This window comes from Falco punctatus (assembly GCF_963210335.1).
Source record: "Falco punctatus genome assembly, chromosome: 2".
Lineage (NCBI taxonomy): Eukaryota > Metazoa > Chordata > Aves > Falconiformes > Falconidae > Falco > Falco punctatus.
The window spans coordinates 58,571,458-58,590,692 of NC_137581.1; the positions used below are offsets into that span (position 1 = coordinate 58,571,458).

General features: G+C 38.2%; 1 protein-coding gene across 4 annotated transcripts in view; it reads right to left on the reverse strand.

The window, feature by feature from the left end:
• Positions 1-19,235, reverse strand: part of NALCN (sodium leak channel, non-selective) — a 250,055-nt gene that overhangs the window by 92,011 nt on the left and 138,809 nt on the right. For all 4 annotated transcript variants that reach the window (XM_080375646.1, XM_080375645.1, XM_080375647.1 and 1 more), the window contains 2 exons: positions 12,077-12,214; positions 8,092-8,166 (listed from right to left, as the gene is read on the reverse strand). In XM_080375646.1, the coding sequence (XP_080231772.1) occupies positions 8,092-8,166; positions 12,077-12,214 (213 nt within the window). The remainder of the gene's footprint in view (positions 1-8,091; positions 8,167-12,076; positions 12,215-19,235) is intronic.

Sequence of the window (19,235 nt, forward strand, 5' to 3'; positions counted from 1 at the left end):
GGGGTTAACACCTAAAAATGAATCCTTTTTTTTTAAAAAAAAGAAAAAAAAATGTTTTCAAAGAGCTCTGTACCCTGCTGCTGTAGTTCCAGACAACTTGGTGGTAGTGGATCCCAGCACAGAACTCCCCATGCCCCCATCACCACCACCACCACCACCAAAAAAAGAGCATTATGGAGCTAGATTCTGTGGTAGTTGTGCCATTTTTGATGGCAGCCAGCTCCTCATTAACTTTCTTCTACTGCAATTCTTCTACTGCTCCTTATAAGACAGATTGCCTAATGGTTTCCTTTTATGCTTTTGCTGTGAAAGTCCTGTCAAGACCACTAATGTTTGTCGAACTGCCTCTTTGCAAAGCTTTTAAGCATTTCAAACCCTGAACCACTGGCATCAAATCGAGCTGTTCAGACATTAACTGCTGTCAAAACAAGAATCTACCTCAACGGACAAAACCAGCAAAGAAGCTATCGCTATCTCCAAGCTTCTTTGTTTAAGAAACTTTCTGTTTTCAACATCAAATAGCTAAATGTGACATATAAAAAAAGAAAATGAACATGGAAATCACACATCATTTAGAAGCACAGAGGCAAAATAATTCTAAAGGCAGGACTTGTGTTTTCTTTTTAAAGATATATACTGTAAGTAGATACATATACCTCTCCAGCCTCCTGCATTTGCTACTTTGATACAGATTCAGAGGAAAACACCTTGTATATATTTTGGGGTGTGGAGCAGAATTGGAGAGGAAGGAGCATGTACATCTGACAGGTACCTTCACTGGTGAGTAAGAATTTCATTCAATTAGAAGAATAATGTCCCTACTGCATACTCTTGTTTACTCTTCCAAGAATTTCTGTTGCTATGTAGTAAGGCATGTATTGGGAAAATATTTTTAGTAACGAATGCCATCTGTACTCATGTTGCGAGTGTGCGCTACTGAGCACAGGCACCACATGTGTGATATGACAGAAATCTGATCTTCCTTAAGGGAATATTCCTTTGAAGCAGCAGAACTACATTTATGTGAGATCTCAACAGTTTTAAGCGGATCAATGTTCCTGATTGACTTGAGGGGCTGAAGCGTTAGAACAGAACTGGAAACTTATGTATGAACCCAGAGGTGTCACTTCTTCAGCTTTGATTCTCCAGTAGTAGAATAGGTTCACAGTAATCCTGTCTAATATAAGATGTAAGATAAACCCTCCAGAGTTTGTGAGGTATGCTGGGGTTGTTACCATAGGCATAAGGCAAATCAAGAGTGTTTTATATCTGAGTACTGTTAAAATTAAATATATTTTAGGAGTGGAATTCCAGGAAATGGGACTACAGAAGTAAGATTTCACAGCCAAGGTAGCTGGCCACTGTTTATACTCAGATGTCTGAGATGCTTGCTCTTTCCCTTGTGGAACTATAACTCAGTAAAGTGGCGCCACATATGGTTTTAGCCACCAATGGGTTCATCCTTCTGCTATCTGCCAATTGCTTCTGAAGACCATGCAGATTATGGAACATGAAGGGTGTAGGAATGAGTGCACTGGGTTAGATCAAAGGTTCACCTCACCAGTACCCTGTCTCTTAAAAGGACCAGGAGAGGGTGTCTGAGGTATAAGAACAGATCAAATACAGAGTTAATTTTATTTCCTGCGTGCTTTCCTATATTTGACAACCTCTGAGGCTGAAAGCTACATCTAAACTATCAGCTCTTATGGGATTTTTATTCCATTAATTTTTCTTAAAAAAAACCAATGTGATTTGATAGAGTGCCCTCTCATTTTCTTACAGTGGAAGAAGTAAAATAGACTTCTCTTATTCAAATTCTCACACCTTTTGTGATTTCATATAACACTGTCTTAGTCTCCTCCTCAGTCACCTCATTTACAAGCTGCACCTTTTCTAAGTTCATTATATCTTATTTATAAAAATATGGTGTGATCTTACCTGTATGCAGTATTCAAAACATGGAAGCATCATGGATGTATATTGCAGAACAGTAATGTTTTCACTTTTGTTTGCCTTCTGTTTTGGTAAGCACTGAACTGACACGATAGTGAATATTTACAATGATACAAAAATCTTTCTGGACTGGTGGTAGTTTAAAGCCTACATTCATGCATCTAGTTGGCTATGTGTATTTATTGACATTACATTTCATCTGACATTTTATTTCTCAGCCACAAAACACAAGAACTTCACAGTCAGCTTTAATTTTGCATGTCTTTACTTACTTTGAACCACCAGCAAACTCTCACTTCACTATTCACCCACTTTTCTAGATAACTTATGAATATTGAGCAGCAAAGGTCCCAGCCAAGATCATCATGGACCTCTACTGGCACCTTTCTTCTATTATGAAAAACAATCATTTATCCCTACCTTTTGTTTTCTATATTTTTGTCATTATTCCACAAATATTATTAAATTGCATAAGCTTAGAAGGGATCCACTCTGTCTGGTACAAGGGAAGCTGGGATATACACTTGAGAAGTAGTGTCATACAGGTGTCACTGCTGTAAAGAACAAACTATGCTGCAGATAAAATAAAGATGATTCACACAGCTAGGGTGGCTTCAGGATAACATCACAGTTGCCTTCAAATTTTCTTGTAGCCACCATACTAATAAAATGTATGTCTCTAAAAACTGCCCTCCAAAAGTACCTATTACTCTTTAGTGATTACAGAAGAATACCTGCAAGGATACTTCACAGAATCATAGAATCATCTATGTTGGAAAAGACTTCTGAGGTCAAGTCCAACCACTAAGACAAGTCTGCCAAGTCCAGCACTAAACCATCTCACTAAGCACCACATCTACATGCTTCTTAAATACCTCCAGGGATGGTGATTCCACCGCCTCCCTGGACAGCCTGTTCCAATGCTTCAGCACCCATTCAGTGAAAAGTTTTGTCCTAATATTCAGTCTAAAGCTCCCCTGGCACAACTTGGGGCCATTTCCTCTTGTCCTGTCTCTTGTTATCTGGGAGAAGAGACCCACCCGCACCTGCCTGCAGCCTCCTTTCCTGTAGTCGTAGACAGATATAAGGTCCTCCCTGAGATGACTCTTCTCTAGGCTAAACCATCCCAGTTCCCTCAGCAGCTTCTCACAAGACTTGTGCCCCAGACCCTTCACCAGCTCCGTTGCCCGTCTCTGGACACGCTCCAGCACCTCAGTGTCCCTCTTGCAGTGAGGGGCCCAAACCTGAACACAGGATTCGAGGTGCGGCCCCACCAGTGCTGAGTGCAGGGGGACAATCACTGCCCTGGCCCTGCTGGCCACACTGTTTCTGACACAAGCCAGGATGCTGCTGGCCTTCTTGGCCACCTGGGCACACTGCTGGCTCATGTCCAGCTGTCTGTCAACCAGCACCCCCAGGCCCTTTCCCACCAGGCAGCTTTCCAGCCGCTCTTCCCCAAGCCTGTAGCGCTGCGTGGGGTTGGTGTGACCCAAGTGCAGGACCCGGCACTGACCCTTGTTGAACCTCATACAGTCGGCCGCAGCCCATCAGTCCAGCCTGTCCAGGTCCCTCTGCAGAGCCTTCCTGCCCTCAAGCAGATCAACGCTGCTGTCCAACTTGGTATCGTCTGCAAACTTAGCGAGGGTGCACTCAATCCCCTCATCCAGATTGTTGGTAAAGATCAAACAGGACTGGCCCCAGTACTGAGCCCTGGGGAACACCACTTGTGACTGGCCCCCAAGTGCACGTAACTCCATTTACTACCAGTCTTTGGGCTCAGCCATCGAGCCAGCTTTTAACACAATGTAGAGTGCAGCCGTCCAAGCCACGAGCAGCCAGTTTCTCCAGGAGAATGCTGTGGGAGATGGTGTCAAAGGCTTTACTAAAGTCCGGATAGACAGTATCCACAACCTTTCCCTTATCCATTAGGCAGGTCACCTTGTCACAGAAGGAGATGAGGTTTGTCAAGCAGGACCTGCCTTTCACAAACCCATGCTGGCTGGGCTTGATCCCCTGTCTGCATATACAACTTTGTAATGTAGTATTGAAGTGGGATGAATTATATCCAGGTGTTTAAATCTCTGTAACATTTTTAATGAACTCCTTTGGTTGCAAAATCTATTTCAGGGAACAGGTCCTAAAAGCATAGAGTAAGCCTAAAATCGAGTAATCAACAAGGTAAAATGAGTTTCTTTGTACAGAATGAAAATATGGGATTTATGAAAGTTTACAACATCCTGATAGAAAACAGAAAACAGAAAAAACATAAGAAATAGAGCGATGTTAAGGAGGGGACAGAAAACTAGACAAGAACACCACATATACAGGCTTTTATACTAATAGTAGAACCCTAAAATATAACATGATTGAACTATAATTCCTTTTATTAAAAAACCCACAATGTTGACACAAAAGATGTCTTAGAAACTTGGTAGAAGTTACAAGCAGTAGGATGCTACAGAATCAGAATATGCAGAACCAGGCAACACATTATCTAGACTGACAGAACCCTGCACTATTGAAAAACTGGTGCTATTTGTTACAGAAAATCTACAGTCAACAAAATGAGGAAGGAAAATGTATATACAAACAGCATAGGATCCCTCTGTATTGAAACTGCATGCCTAACTGGAAGAAATATTCTGCATACATGTAAATGAGGATTAGAAAGTAATTTAAATATGCAAAGTAGAATGCAAGGCCTAAAGACAAGTAGTAATATTAGTAGGAAGTCTTTTTTTGCCTTTGTGAATGTATAGGAAAGGGTAGAAGAGATGAAAGTTTTACTCATAAGTGACTCCTCGCTGAATTATACAGTCAGAAAACACCTAAGTGAAGAAGCACCTCATGTTTTAGTACCGAGCAAGATGTAGTTCATGACATAAATATCAAAAAGCTATTCTGCAAGAGTGATAAAAATGCTCCTAAATTCACAATTTTTTTGCAAAGGTCAAAACCATCTACTATACTGAATTTCAATTAAAAAAATGCATTATATAAAATCATAAAGCTTTTGAAAAGAAATTTAAAGGAACAGCCAAATGACAGAAACTGGAGGGGGTGTTTATGGAGTAACTTAAAATACCTGTTTTAGAAGAACCAAATACATCTACCACCTACAGAAAAATTTCAAGAAGGTCAAAAAGGCCAGCAATGTCAATTGGCATGCAAAGAAGGCTTTTAAAAGCAAATAGATATATTTCAGTAAGGAAAGCCATATGCTAATGAAAGAATAGATAAAAAAAGAATAAATTCTGGCAATTTTTTTATAATAATATAATAAGGCAGATAATGAAAGATTTTGAGGGATGACTTTCTAAAGAAATAAAATCTAATAAGGAAGTTTTTAAGAACACACAGAAAGCAGTGAGATCTGCAGAGTGGTTAAAAGAGTAACAGACTATTAATCAAGAGTGTTCAGAAAAATAAAACCAAAGCAAGAAAGCAAAATAATAGTGTTGACCACAGAGGAGGTCAAAAAACCCCCTAAACTGTGCTAAAGACTAATCTCCAACAAAAGTATCAGAAGAAAAGCTTTTGGAAGATAACTGACACAAGGTCAATTTGGTACCCTCCAGTATCTGGTAACACTCAAGACTTCTAAAGGATCTCAGATGTAACAATGCTGACACACTAGTGGTGGTGAATAACTTGTCACCTAAATAAACTCAGTAGTTAAGAGAAAGGAAAGTGGCAAATGTGACTAACTTCAAAAAAGGGCTTCAGGATGGGGCATGGAAAATTAGAAGCTACTTAGTCTGACTTCCTATCTAGGCAAATTGAGAGAAATGTAGTACCAATAGAATTAGTAAACACGTGGAAAATATAACGGGAAAAGTTAACACAGCTGCTGTAAAGGAAAGTCATGCTTCACAATCTTTTACGAATTTCTAAAAAGAAACTCCAAACTTTATCATAAAAGGGAAAAGAAATCAAAGAAATCCTTTCAGTTTCTTTTTAACTTTGGGGTAACAGTTTATGGAGAGGGTGGAGAAGACAGGAATAGAAGACAAGGAAGTTAAGATTGTAGCTGATAGATTTTTTTTGTGCCCAAGATCAATATCCACATAACTGATACAACAAACACCACAGAAAGGGGCCTCATGGGAAGGTAAGCAGGATAAACCTCGTACCTGGAGGTTAAGTAGAGTGTTAGGGCTAGTCGGGATTGCTGCAGAGGATCAAGGTTATTGCACAGACAGAAGGTGAAACTCCTTCTCACTTGACCTGAGCTATCATGGCAGACACAGAGGAGAGGATGAGACATGTGGCAGAGGATGGGAAACATACTGCAAATGAACAGAGCTGTAACAATACAAAAAATGATTCTGTCCTTAAACCAGCTAAATGGTGAATTGGAAAAACAGATTCTATTCCTGTGTGTGCCTGTGGTGCTAAGTAAATCACTTAAATTAATCTTTTACAAGTTTTATGTTTGTTCTAGATACTTCCGAGGGATACCATAAAAAAGTCAGGAAGGAGATATACAGTTTTGTCTTTGTAGCAAAGCTTGAATGCTGTGCAATAAATAAAGCACAGGGGTCACACACTGTACAATAAAGAGAAAAAAATATTGATTAGTGGCTTATTAAAGTGAGCTCTCTCTATTCTCTGCACTAAATGAGGCCAGAGATTTGGAAAGAATATTATGTAGAGATGTAATTAAAGCCTGAATTATGATGTATATCCTTAACTAAATTTGCATTGGCAAATTTAATTCTAAAAGTTTACTAGCTTTTAAATACATTATTTTACAATGTTACTTATAATCTCCTAGTCATTTCATATATTTTTGCTTTGATTTATACATATTTAAACACATCTACTGAACCAACATGAATATCAAGTGTTTACATATCATTTTACATTTTAGAGTATACTGCAAATATTAACTAATTAGTCCTTTCCCAGTAATCTGAAAGATAAGTAATGTTATTTTTCTTATCAAGTGCAAGAAAGGGAATTAAGTCATAATTAAAAGGGACACAGGCCAAAAGGGATTATTAGCTAGGTGCAATTTCTGGCATAAACATATTCTCCTTTCTTCCCTGAAAATCATTTAGTATTTCATCATCACAAAATGCCCTGGGCCTCAAGATTTACAGCCTTTAAAGGCAGGGAAAAAATGCAAACATGAGGATGGAAACATTTTCAAGAGCATTATATTTTCACCATTTTCAACCAATCAATGCCTTTAAAATTAAGAGGTTGAATTATTTGTTTCCTCCCTTGAAACAACATTCAACTTTTAGCTATAGATGGCAAAAATTTTCATGTGGAGCAAAAGAGTTCTATTTCTTTATAGAAATGGTCTTGATTACAACAGAATAATTAACCTCACAATCCTCCTTCTTGTAGACCATTTATTAAAGTGCAGAATTCAAAATACCATATTGAATTAAAAACTCTTTCTGCTTTATCTTCTGAGACAAGACAACCAAATTTCAGTATAATAGCACACAGTCATTATCAGCACTGAATCTGAGATACCATCACATTTACCCCACAGGAAACCTTTTCTGTTCTAGACACTTAAAATTTGTTCTACATGATTGTCATCTGGGGTTTCAAGCATGAGAGAATGGCTTCTTGGTAATCTTGGTTCCCAAATCTGCAGAATCAATCAAGCAAGTTAACTTCACCACCACTTAGCACTCACCTAACACATTCAACCCAGTCCCCTCTACCATTCCTGTGTGTGGACACTTGCCAGGACTCTCCCCTGCAGTGGTGCTACACTGTGCTCATGAAGTATCATGCAGAATGACAGAATGGTTTGGGTAGGAAGGGACCTTTAAGGTCCCTTCATCTAGTCCAATCCCCTGTCAAGGGCAGGGATATTTTTCACTAGATTATAAGCAACAAGATGACCTAGCTGTGATTTTAAAATTATTTTAGTTAATGACTATCAAAATTGACTTTCATCCAATATTTTAAACCAATTTCTAAATCTCTTTTACAGTCTCTTACTTTCTACCTCACATAGTGTGATGGTCAACTGTCCTAACAAAATACTGCTATTCTCTTCAGCATCTACTGTTTTGTTCATTTTGATGAAAATGTTTCACAACTTCTATCACAGAAACACCAGTAAAGCTTTATTGAAACCACTTTCAAACAACAAAAACATGTTCTTACTTGTTTAAGTTTCTTCAGGTCTTCATCAAGTTCCAAGTTGTCCAAAATAACAGCAACGAACAAACTAAGTAGAATCTACAAAACAATTGCAAGTTACCTGTTAAAGCTTGTCTTACTTTTCTTAAGAAGTACTCTGACATGTCATGGAAAAATGAAGGCCCTACTGATGTAAATGGGCATCTTGCCTTTGACACCTGCAGAAACTAATATCACCTGCTACTATATTTTGCAAGCATTAGACTGTTTTTAGCTTACCTTACAATTATATGAATTTCAAAATTTTTAATTCTAGGTTTTATGACAAATGTATTATGTATGTTTAACAATGTACCCATTAGAATCTATTTCACATGAAAAGAAAATTAAATTAATCAGAAATAATAATAAAAAAAGAACCACAAAGTAGAATCCTAAAACAGCTCATAAATTTAAGGTGCTTTTTAATTATGGTACGAATGTTTACCACAGAGGCCACGTAACACTGATTTACTTTACGGACTTGCTTAGTGCTCAGAGTACCTCTGTGCAAGGCAGCTAACTCCACTTTGAAACAAAAGTAAGCTGCCTCATTATCTGCATGCAATCGGAGCCACAGTATAAAAAACTCATGCACTTTCATTTTCTATACATTAAATATTGTGCAGCTACGTCTCTAGGAGGAAGAATCCAAGGGGGGGAGGGGGGAAGGGCATATCAGATATTATATTTTCCTTGTATAGAGATACTGACCAGAGGCCTTTCAAGAAGCTGAAAATGTGATTGATATAGCTGAGGAGACAGAAGTAAGAGAGCAAGTATGTAGGTGAGTGAGGATACCACCATTCAGCATGTATCCTCAGATAACTTACATCTTAAGGCAGCAAATTTATACATACATAGCTTTACAGCTGTCAGCAGCTGCCAAGGTTTTAGTCTCTGAGGTTCAAGGCAAATACCCTCAAACATACTGAGCTCCTACAGGCAACCACCGATTTCCTAGAGACATCAGAAGGAATCTAAGCTTTTTTGAAAGAGTTACAGGCTTAAAATATTTGTGGTTTTGGACCACTGAGTGATAAACAGAGCAGACGTATCTGTCCACCACTGTTGTAAATGAATTGTAAGTTTACCTGTCATTCAATCACACTGGAAAATTATTCCCCACCAATATATTAGATGAAATTTAAATAGCTTAGTACACCAAACAAGGAGTTTGGAACTCAAACTGCATCTGAGCTGGGTGTCTGGACCTTGTTTCAGAGCAGGACTCCCTTTCCTTCCATGAACTATAAAGGGACACAAGACACAGGAAAAGGTCCCACCCATAAATTTATAAAATATCAGTGTTCAGGAAAATAAATGTTCTTTTCAAAGGAAACTGGCTTTAGCAATATGTAGAATTTCCTGCAGCTGTTTGAAAATACATACTATACACGCCACACACTTATACAGCACCTCATACAGTTTTTCAGTGATCCAACAGCGGAAGTTAAGATGACCTTCAGAATGGCAAAGCAAGACAGAATTCTGATAAAATACGTAATCCCTGGCAGAAACTACCTTGATGCCTAATTGCTGATGAACAGTTTTGCTATCATTCTGTCATCATTTTACAGTATGGTGTTTTTCTTCTTCAGATACTTTATACAGTCTATGATACTCCAGTACCTGCAGCTCAGAGCATACTAGGACGTAAAGTTGCATGCTGAAAAGAAGTATAGTACTCATTAAATGTATCACCCCTTACAGTCTTGCTGCTTCATGCACTGATATGTATCAAGGCATCAAGACTTTCATTATCTCCCTTTTCACTTTTTTTTCAACAAGAACCAAAGATAACGTAGCACAAAAGAAAAGTTAAACGCAAACTTGTTATTTGTTTAACTTCCTCCGCTGCCACCTCAACTAATAACAGTCCTCACTTCCAACAGAGGTTTTGTTTTTCAAGCTTCAACTTTTCTCTGCCTTCTAATGTGAAACCTATTCATTTATTTCCAAGGCTCTACAGTCTGCTTCACCCAATGCCTGCAATTATCACTTCTCAATTCTAATCCTCCCCCCTCTTCTGGCTGGTGAAAGTAATTTCTTCATTTGACTTCACTCTTGTTATTCAGCAATGGATGTTTATTCTTAGAACTCTTTTTTTCGGTTTTAGTAGCAGCCCAACTGTTTTCATGCTCTGTTACCAATTCCACGCTAACTTCTTTCTTCAAGCTTCTTTTAGCTTTGGACAACTTTGTCCTACATAGCTTTTCTCTTCCAGGGTCTGAGGAAGATCTTAGGACCAAAACTAGCAGCTTTATAAGGCCAGGTAATTCTGCGAAGTTGTCTTAGCAGACTTTCTTCATCCATGCAAAATTCACATAGATGAATGAGAAGAAATGTGTACACTTATGAAGCAAAGCCAGGACTGTGTACTTAAATGTAAATTCCCTGTAAAAGGACTGAGGATGGTATACTGAAAAGCGACTTTGCTCCTAGCAAAGTAAGCACTTTGAGTAAATAAATGGAGACATCCCAGACGACTCTTTCAAAACATGAAACGTAAAGCAGAATACTGAAATTGTTTTTACAGCTAAGTTAACTTCTCAAATAAGGTGTGAATTTTTAGCACAGAGGCCACCTGACACTCATTTACTTTATGAGCTTGCCTAATGTTCATCTAAGAGATAAAAATGGATTCCAGTTCAGGCAATGTTCTTGGTGAAGAATTAGAAAAACAGTAATAAGATTCTCTAACACTAACTGCTTTCAAATACATCTATTTTGCTTTTTATTCCCACTTCCCAAGGAGTTTTAAGGACCACTTCAGCAAGAAAAGTTGCTTTTCCAGACCCCAAGGACTGCTCTGACCCTTGTGAGCAAATTACATGACCTATATACCTGCTGATATGCATTTGTTTGGCTTATACTTTCATTTGGTAAGCAAATCTAAGAGCATCAAATGCATTTTACTGCCATTTATAAAGTGGTCAAGATTTTAATCCAAATGAAGGAATCCGCTGCACCCACAATTACAGTCAAATTATTCAGTCTTCAGAAGTGGAACAGGACATACTATAAAGTAAAAGAAGTAGATGGAAGCTGATGGAGGTTGTATAAATGCAGTTAGTAGCTTATGTAAGCAGACAACCAAGGAAAGAACAAAAATGGAATGAAGAAAGTGAAAATAAGAATATGTGCATCAAAACCGCAATGAACGCAAAATATAAACTAAGCAAAAGTAGGAGTGAATTAAGGGTGAGTAAAAATGGTTATTCTCCTGATTGTGGTATTTCCTCTGTGATGGTATTCAAAATACAGAACCAGGCCCTTACTGATACAGGATATCCAAAAAGATGTTTTCCTTACCATTTTCTCTAAAAAAAAAAAAAAAAAAAAGCAATTATCCCATTCAAAATGCATACAGAAAAAAATGGAGGTTTAGATATAATCCCCATTCAAAATGCATACAGAAAATAATGGGGGTTTAGATATAATCCCCATTTCCATATACATGCAGGAACTGCTGTTATTGGTTCTCATCCTTTTGTTGCTTGATGTACTGTAACATATATTTTCCATGCATTGATTTTGCATCATGTAACAGGAAAGTAATGATTTCTAGTTAAGAGTTTAGGCTTTACACTTCTCACTTAAATTACTGATGCAAAGAGAATGCAATGGAAGCCGAGGAGCTAATTTCTACATGATAAATAAAAGCACTTGCTTAACTTTGCAATCATTAGAACTGTGAAGGAACAAGACAGTTAACAATTATATTGTTAGTCTAGCAGTGTGACTTGGATCTTACGAAGAACAACACCTCGCACCAGAACAAAGGCTACCACCTTATGTGGCAGGGCTGAAGGGTAAATTCTACCACATCAAAGAACTAATCCTAAAGCCCTCTGTGCTGAAAAGGAGCATCATAATTAGTTTTAACTAGCTGAGAAAAGTAATACAAGAGCTATGAGAATAATTCAAAACAAAAAAAGCACAAGCATATTTGCAAGTGAAGACTTACCAGAGTAGCAAAAAGATGATATAGTATAAAATAAATAGCAACTACTGGTGCCCACATATGTCCTACAGCATTCAGTGTCTGATCCATTACATCCACCCATCCTTCCTGTGTGAGAATCTGAAACATTGACATGAACGCCTGCAAGGAAAGCAATTACAAACATATTAACATTCACAAATTCTATTACTATGGTTCTATTGACACATTCCTCAAGTTGATTTAACAGATCAGAACACCCATTTTGTTTATTTTTTAGTTCTTAGTAAACAAATGTATTTCAATTATTCAGTTATTGAAGTCAGGTGAATCAATATTCCAGAGCTAAAGGAGAAATAAATAGCTTAATCTTTGAACTGTAATCTGCAACTTGTAAACATAGTCCAAGCTCTATTAGCCCATATGAAGAGCTTTTTGGTTTCCTCCAGGGCTAACAAAGTAAGGGAAATATCCTGAGCATCAGAGATCATTGTTTTGAATGTTATAACATATTGTGATTTGTTGATTATGCTTGTTCTTCTGTGCTACCTTTCTATAAATATAATAATAAACTGTTACAATTAAATGTGACCACACATTTTTGTTATCTTAATAGCAGAAGCATTTTAGGCACCCCACAGATGAGATTAACCAATACAAGGGGAGGTCCCAGTACTTCCATTCACTTCAGTCAGTCAGATTCTTCCCCTACACCTTTTGTAGATAGCATTCTTTGTGGAACTGTTCCTGTAACATTTTCAAAACCCTTCAGACCAAGAGTACATGTCAAAAATAGTGGGAATAATGGAAATGTTTCAGCAAACTGTCTGTGGTGACAGGAATATATGAATCCCGATAAGCCTGAAATGCAGATGCCTTAGACCTTTGAAACCCCATCTTGAGCCTGCAGCACAGAGCAGAATTTAACTCAGCACGAACAATGTGGGAGCATGGTGTGTACATCACACAGACATGGAGGACTGCGCTTTGCTTTAGTCACACCAGTTTTGACTATGGTATCAAACTGAAGTGTGGATCTCAATAGTCTTAAACGTCTCAGTGAGATGAAACTGTTGCACAAGTTTCTTTTGCTTTTGCCTGACATCACAAGTACTCTCCAGACAGCAAGGACCAAAGCTAGTATCTTACTGAGGTTTAATACATAAAAAAATAGTGATATAACTGAAGACTTTAACGATGCAGCTTATAGATATAGGATTCCTTGAATTCACAATGTTGACACAGTGTGGAGGATACATTATAGCTATGCTCAGTGCCTCCGACACCCCCAGCAACAGCTGGTTAATACATCGATGCACTTGGCACAAGAGAATAGGACTGTTCTTGTCACACCCGTGAGAAAACAGTACTTGAGGAGTCCCTCACATCAATTCACCCTAAGCCCTAATGCATGCTGGGAAAACTGAAAATATGTAGATATAAAAATCTATGTGCTTGAAAAAAAATAAAATGGGTTCTATTAATTTTTAAAGCTGCTGGCAAAACTAACTGGGAGGGAGACTTCAAGTTTAGATTACTAATATTAACTACAGGCAAGTACTTTGCTTAGGCTCCTCATCAAGTTTGCAGTTTTTCAAACAAAAAAAGTCTTCCTTAAGCAGTTTCTCCATGTAAACAGGACCCTTAAGGTTATACTCACACCCTAAGGGAGTCAACTCGAGGCTGTGATTTCTATTGTGCTGTGTAGGCTGATTTACTCTTGACTGTCCATGTGCACACATACAGCACTTGGTCCTGCATCTCCTCCTGGCCCTGTGTAATATCCCTATGGCCATGACACATCATTAATATTTGGTAAGAAGGAGCTGGTTCCAACTATCAGAAATAATAAGATGGATGTGGCATAGCTTGTGGCATATTACAAAGTCAAGGATGTATGCTGTTTGCTTACAATTTGGAAGGAGGGCCTGCAAGTACAAAACTTGCTGGGGTAGTGTAAGAGGACTGGGTAAGGAAGAGACAACCTAATCTGGTGCATCTTGCTATGCATGCGCTGCCTTTTTGGAGTGCCGAGTTGGAAAGAACTATTTCCCTGCCCGGGCCCAGGGATTGCCTTGGAGAGAGTTCCCTGGAAGCAGGATGGTTAACAGCTAAGCAGTAACCGTATCAGGAGGCCAGTGCTTAAGCTCAGTGTCTGGCCCTCTGCCACTTACCACTGATAAGGATCCTAGGACTAAAGCTTTTTCTCCTCTGTCCGTTATAAATAGTACATATTTTAAAGTACAGAAACTGAATCATGTTGCCTCTAGATCACACACAGAGGAAGGACTGTGCATTTTTACTTTGTTAGGGGGGTCCTAAACATTTAGCTGCTAAGGGCTTTTAAAAAAAATTGCCCGCTGGCTCCCACAAAAAGCCCCACACCAGAATCCAGCTCGGTTTCTTATTGCTGCTATGTTCTGCAGCACTCTGAGGCAGACAGAATCATAAACACAGGTTAAGAACAAGGAGTTTGACAGCTATTTTTACAGTTGCTTTTCAGAATTAAATCACACTAATCAGATTTTCAGAGATGATTACGCCAACAAGTCCAAATCACCCAGAAGTCAAGCAAAGGTATTACAGGGAACATATCAAGGCATCCAAGCACATATTGGGAGATGAAGTTCAACTTGAGACTTTAGTTTCTACATCAGCAACATGTTGAACCAAATGTAATGTCCCAGCCTTTCCTTTGAACACACGGATCCCACAGAGAACAAAGGCTAGCATAAACTAGAAGCAGCAGAGAAAACTGCTCGCAACTACTTCCCTTCTTTATGTCAGCTAAAATCTTTGCTATGTCACGTGTCAGGAAAGGCCAAATATGAAGGCTGGAATTGGCACAGTGTCCGCTACTTTTATGTTCCTGCCAGTAACCTTGGCTTTACGTAGCATGCTGCCGACCTGGGGCCAGATCCTCCTTTTGAATTACCTCCCCCTCACAACCACACGTGCAGACTCCTTACAGCCCATAAACTACAAACTCCTTTCTTCACCAAAGTGACTCCTTTCTTAAAAAAAAAACCAAAAAAACCCCGATGAGGGTCCTGCAAAAAAACCCCAACCCTAAAGAACTGTTATCTAGCGCTACAAAATACCTCCACATACAAATTATGAAGAGAAGGAAAAATTTGGGTTCTTTAGCTAGGAGAAGCCTTCTGTAGCCAGAGGAGTGTGCATGAAACAAGTGGGAAGTTCAGCCTCCTTTATAGCTGCCAGTGGTGCTTGAGGGTGACGAAGACAACCACCCCATCAGTACTCAGCACTGCTTCTCTGCTTCCTTTTGTGAGGGGGAGGTGAAGCCAAGCCAGGCAGCTGCTGTTTCCCTGCACTCGAGCATCTCTGACGCCAGTAGTGGTCGTACCTGACTGGTGTGACACTCCTGGCTGAAATACAAGGTGGGCACAACACTAAGTAACACACCCCACTGCTGGCTTTAAAAACACCTGAGGGGCTGGATAACTAAACCAGTGAAGTGTCCTTTCTTCTGAATCACACTAAATTACCATCATTTATTGCTTTATATATATATATATAAAATTAATTATTCAATTAATTCAAGATAGCTCCAATACTGTGTCGTGGACCCCTCATTAATACAAGCACTAGATTAATTTGGAAAAGACATTTTTTGACATTATAAAAATGTAATCTTCCGTCTGAAACAGTTGTCCATAAAGCATGTAGCTATATAAAATGGCCTTTCAATACAATTTAAACATTTTATTATAACATTAAAGTCCAGTATATGATAAAACATTAGTTTTAAGAAAATAAGGCAGCGCACAATGAGTATGTGCTTTGCACCTAGCAATCTGCTTTGGAGCAAGTTATTTTTAGCTGAAAGGTACACTTCCCACTGTTTATTTTAAAATTAATTTTAAATGCAACTAGCTGACAGAATCAACATCTGTGAAGATGAGACTTAAGAGATTTATGCAAATGGTGATTTTCTGAATTAATCCGTGTTAGAGAAAAGACTGTCAATTTCTTTCAGTATTTATGCCCTATTACTTAATTAGCTGTTTTGATGATGGAAGTCAAACTACTTTTAATTTATACTGCAAGATTGGCAAAGGTTTGGTGGAATATAAGAGCTGAAATGTCAGTTCTGATACCTTGTCTAGTATTACAGGGGTGGTGCCACATAGATGCCTACTTACAGTTACAATCTACTTCACTCATAACTGCTGCTTGTCCACAAAATATCATGGGCCAAATCCCAAAAGCTTTATTCATGGAAGCAGAATTACTTCTGCAAATTAAACTAACAGGATTTAGACCAAGGCTTGCAATCTGTCCCACCTGTGCAAACTTACTTTTTCCTCCTAATGTAGTCATGAGTGCTCAGTAACACCCTCAGAGAAGAGCAGCCATCCTGTAAAAATGTGGCAGTGGCACTGAGATTGTAACTGAATCAGAGAATTAAGACTACATTGTTCAATTTTTTTAACGAGTGATGCTTAGGTTGAACTAACATTTCACAGCTTGAGCCTTCTCCAAGCTCAAGTCTAAGAGCAAAGTCCTGGTTTTGCTGAAGACTGGGGGATTTTTGCTGCTGAGATCAGTTGGGGCTGGCTCTCATCTTGTGTTGACCCATTCAGCAGAAGAGCAGCAGGCCCAGCTTTGTAACCTGCCACACCAAGCAGTCAACACACAGCCACAAAACCCAAAAGAAACCAGGGCATGGAAGTCAGAGATACTAACAACCTGTTTTCCATACAGTGAAGTTTGAAATTTCTTAGTGGCCATCTTACACTGATGCCTTTGAACAGACCCCTCTCCTATTCCTTCTTCAGGGGTCCTAGTCACCCCCTGTCCTTCTCATGGCTCAATATGTGCAGTCCAAGAAGATGTGCAAAAATAGAGATGGTGGACTGGTTAAAAACAGCATAACAAACCTCTATATATTTATATTTAGTATTAAGAGAGAAAGGCAGTCCATTTGGGTAGTCGCAATGGCCAAAAGAAAGGTAAAATTTGTAGCCATGGCAACACTGAGCTTGTGCCTATTGACTGTTGTCAGGAAACCATGTGAAAACATGCAATTTAGAGGCATTAGTGAAAGGAGGAGGTCTGCTTCTTCCAAAACCCACCCTGTGCCTTCTTATAAAGCACTTAGAGTTTCAAAATGATTTTAGGTTTTGTCTGTTTCATTGTAGAAAGCACTTTAATGTACAAACTCAAATTTTAGCCTCTGGTGTCACCTTTTTGCTAGTGTGCTTGTCCTCTCTGTATTTGTAACTGAAAAAGTCCACAGCAACAGTCCTGGCCATTTTAGGGCTCTTCTTTGGGGTTAAGCCCCAAAATATTTATCTTAGCAAATTCTGCTATTGCAGACCTCGTATTGTTGCCTACATCATATGCTAATGCAAGGATGTCTTCAGTCATGTTTTGAAAATAATACATTCCAGGCAAACCCCAAATCACATATTTTATAATTGTCTTATTGTAAACGAATTCAGTGGTCTTTATTCAGAGCAGACAACATGAGTGGGCATCCCCCAAGCTTTGCTAGGAGGACAGACTCCTTTGGAGGGACACCATCACTCAAACCATTGATCACAGGTTTTGAGTACAAAATTTTCACTGACTCTATTAACCAATTAAGAGATGTTTCACTAAAAACCTGCAAAAAGAAACCACACCATGTAAATTACACTTCTGAAACATTCATAAGAAGGTCCGTATGTACACAAATAAACAATAACTAAAAAATGAGAGACTCCTGCTTCTGGCTATCATATAAAAAGTATTAAAAATATTTCAGTATTGCTGGAACACTCCTTTACTACTGGTAACAGGTCTTCTGTTTTCCCAAAACTTAAGTCAGAAAATATAAAGCAAGTTTGGATTAATTCTGCTTGTAAAAAACTGTAATTTGCTGGAGAAAGTGTTTTCTCACTCTTGAAACATGTATTTAGTATCCACATATATCTTGAAATTCAATATGATAGAAGCTCTTATTGAAGCTGAAATGGCCGGATTGAAATGCTCAAAATAATTTAACATTTTACTAACAACTTGATATACCTTTGCAATGTTTTACTGTAAGCAGATCTTTCTCAAATACTTATATCAATTTATCTTGTTAAAATGTGCAGCTGGTTGTGAATCTGTCTTACTTTAATTATACTAGAATAGTTCTTTCAGGACTTTCATTGCCATTTTGCATAAATAATAAAAATAATTCTAAAACAAAATTCCATGGGGACTTCAAATTTTCAGCTGGAAGTTTTTTTCAGAAGTTATACATGGGAGTCAGGCATACAATATGGTGGTAATATCACCCAATTTACAGACAGAGGCCTAGATTCATTAAAAAAATTTAAGGTTTGATTTTGGTTTTTTTCTTCCTCCAGCATTTAAAAAAATGAATTCTACTGAATTCTTAATGATTGTACTCGTTGCTTTTCTAAGCACATTTTTCAAAATAGGAAGTATGATGTTACATTATTCCCTGTGGGTAGGTGTTTTTTGTCTCACATTTGATGGCTAGCTTCCCATACAGCAAGTCCAGGTTGATAATTACAAACTGTTGCCTAGCTATTTTGTTTGCTAAATGCACGACCCCTGAGGCTGCCTTATTCATTGTTATTTAATTGTTCCAACCAACGCACTTTCACTAAAATAGATACATTGGATAACCAAGCTGGAATGACAGAAACAAATAAATTGTCACTGGAACCAATCCATGTACACTCAGTCTAATCCATTAATAATGAAATGGCAGTATTTTCATTCAGAACAGTGTGCTTCAATAAATACATTAGCTCCAATTTCCACTGATTTTCAATGTTCTGTTCTGAATTAATGCAATGCCCATAAATATCCATTATTTATACCCAGAAGGCAAACACTTATTTTGTCAATGCAGACAGGTTTTATAACCCTGTGTAAAACAAGCATTCCTGTACAAATCAAGAACAACCAATTTTGTAATATGAAGATATAAATCATGCGTAGACATGTTTTATATAAATTTTGTGCCTAATGTTCATGATTGGGCACGTGAATCCTCTTTCGGTAACATGCTAGAGTAGCATTAAGCCATATGCTTTGTTTTTTCATCATCAGGGTGCACACATCACATTTTTCTATATTCCCTCAACAGCAGAAACAGAATAGCTAACCCAAAGAAGGACAAACTTTGCTACTGAAGGACTACAGGAAGGCTGTT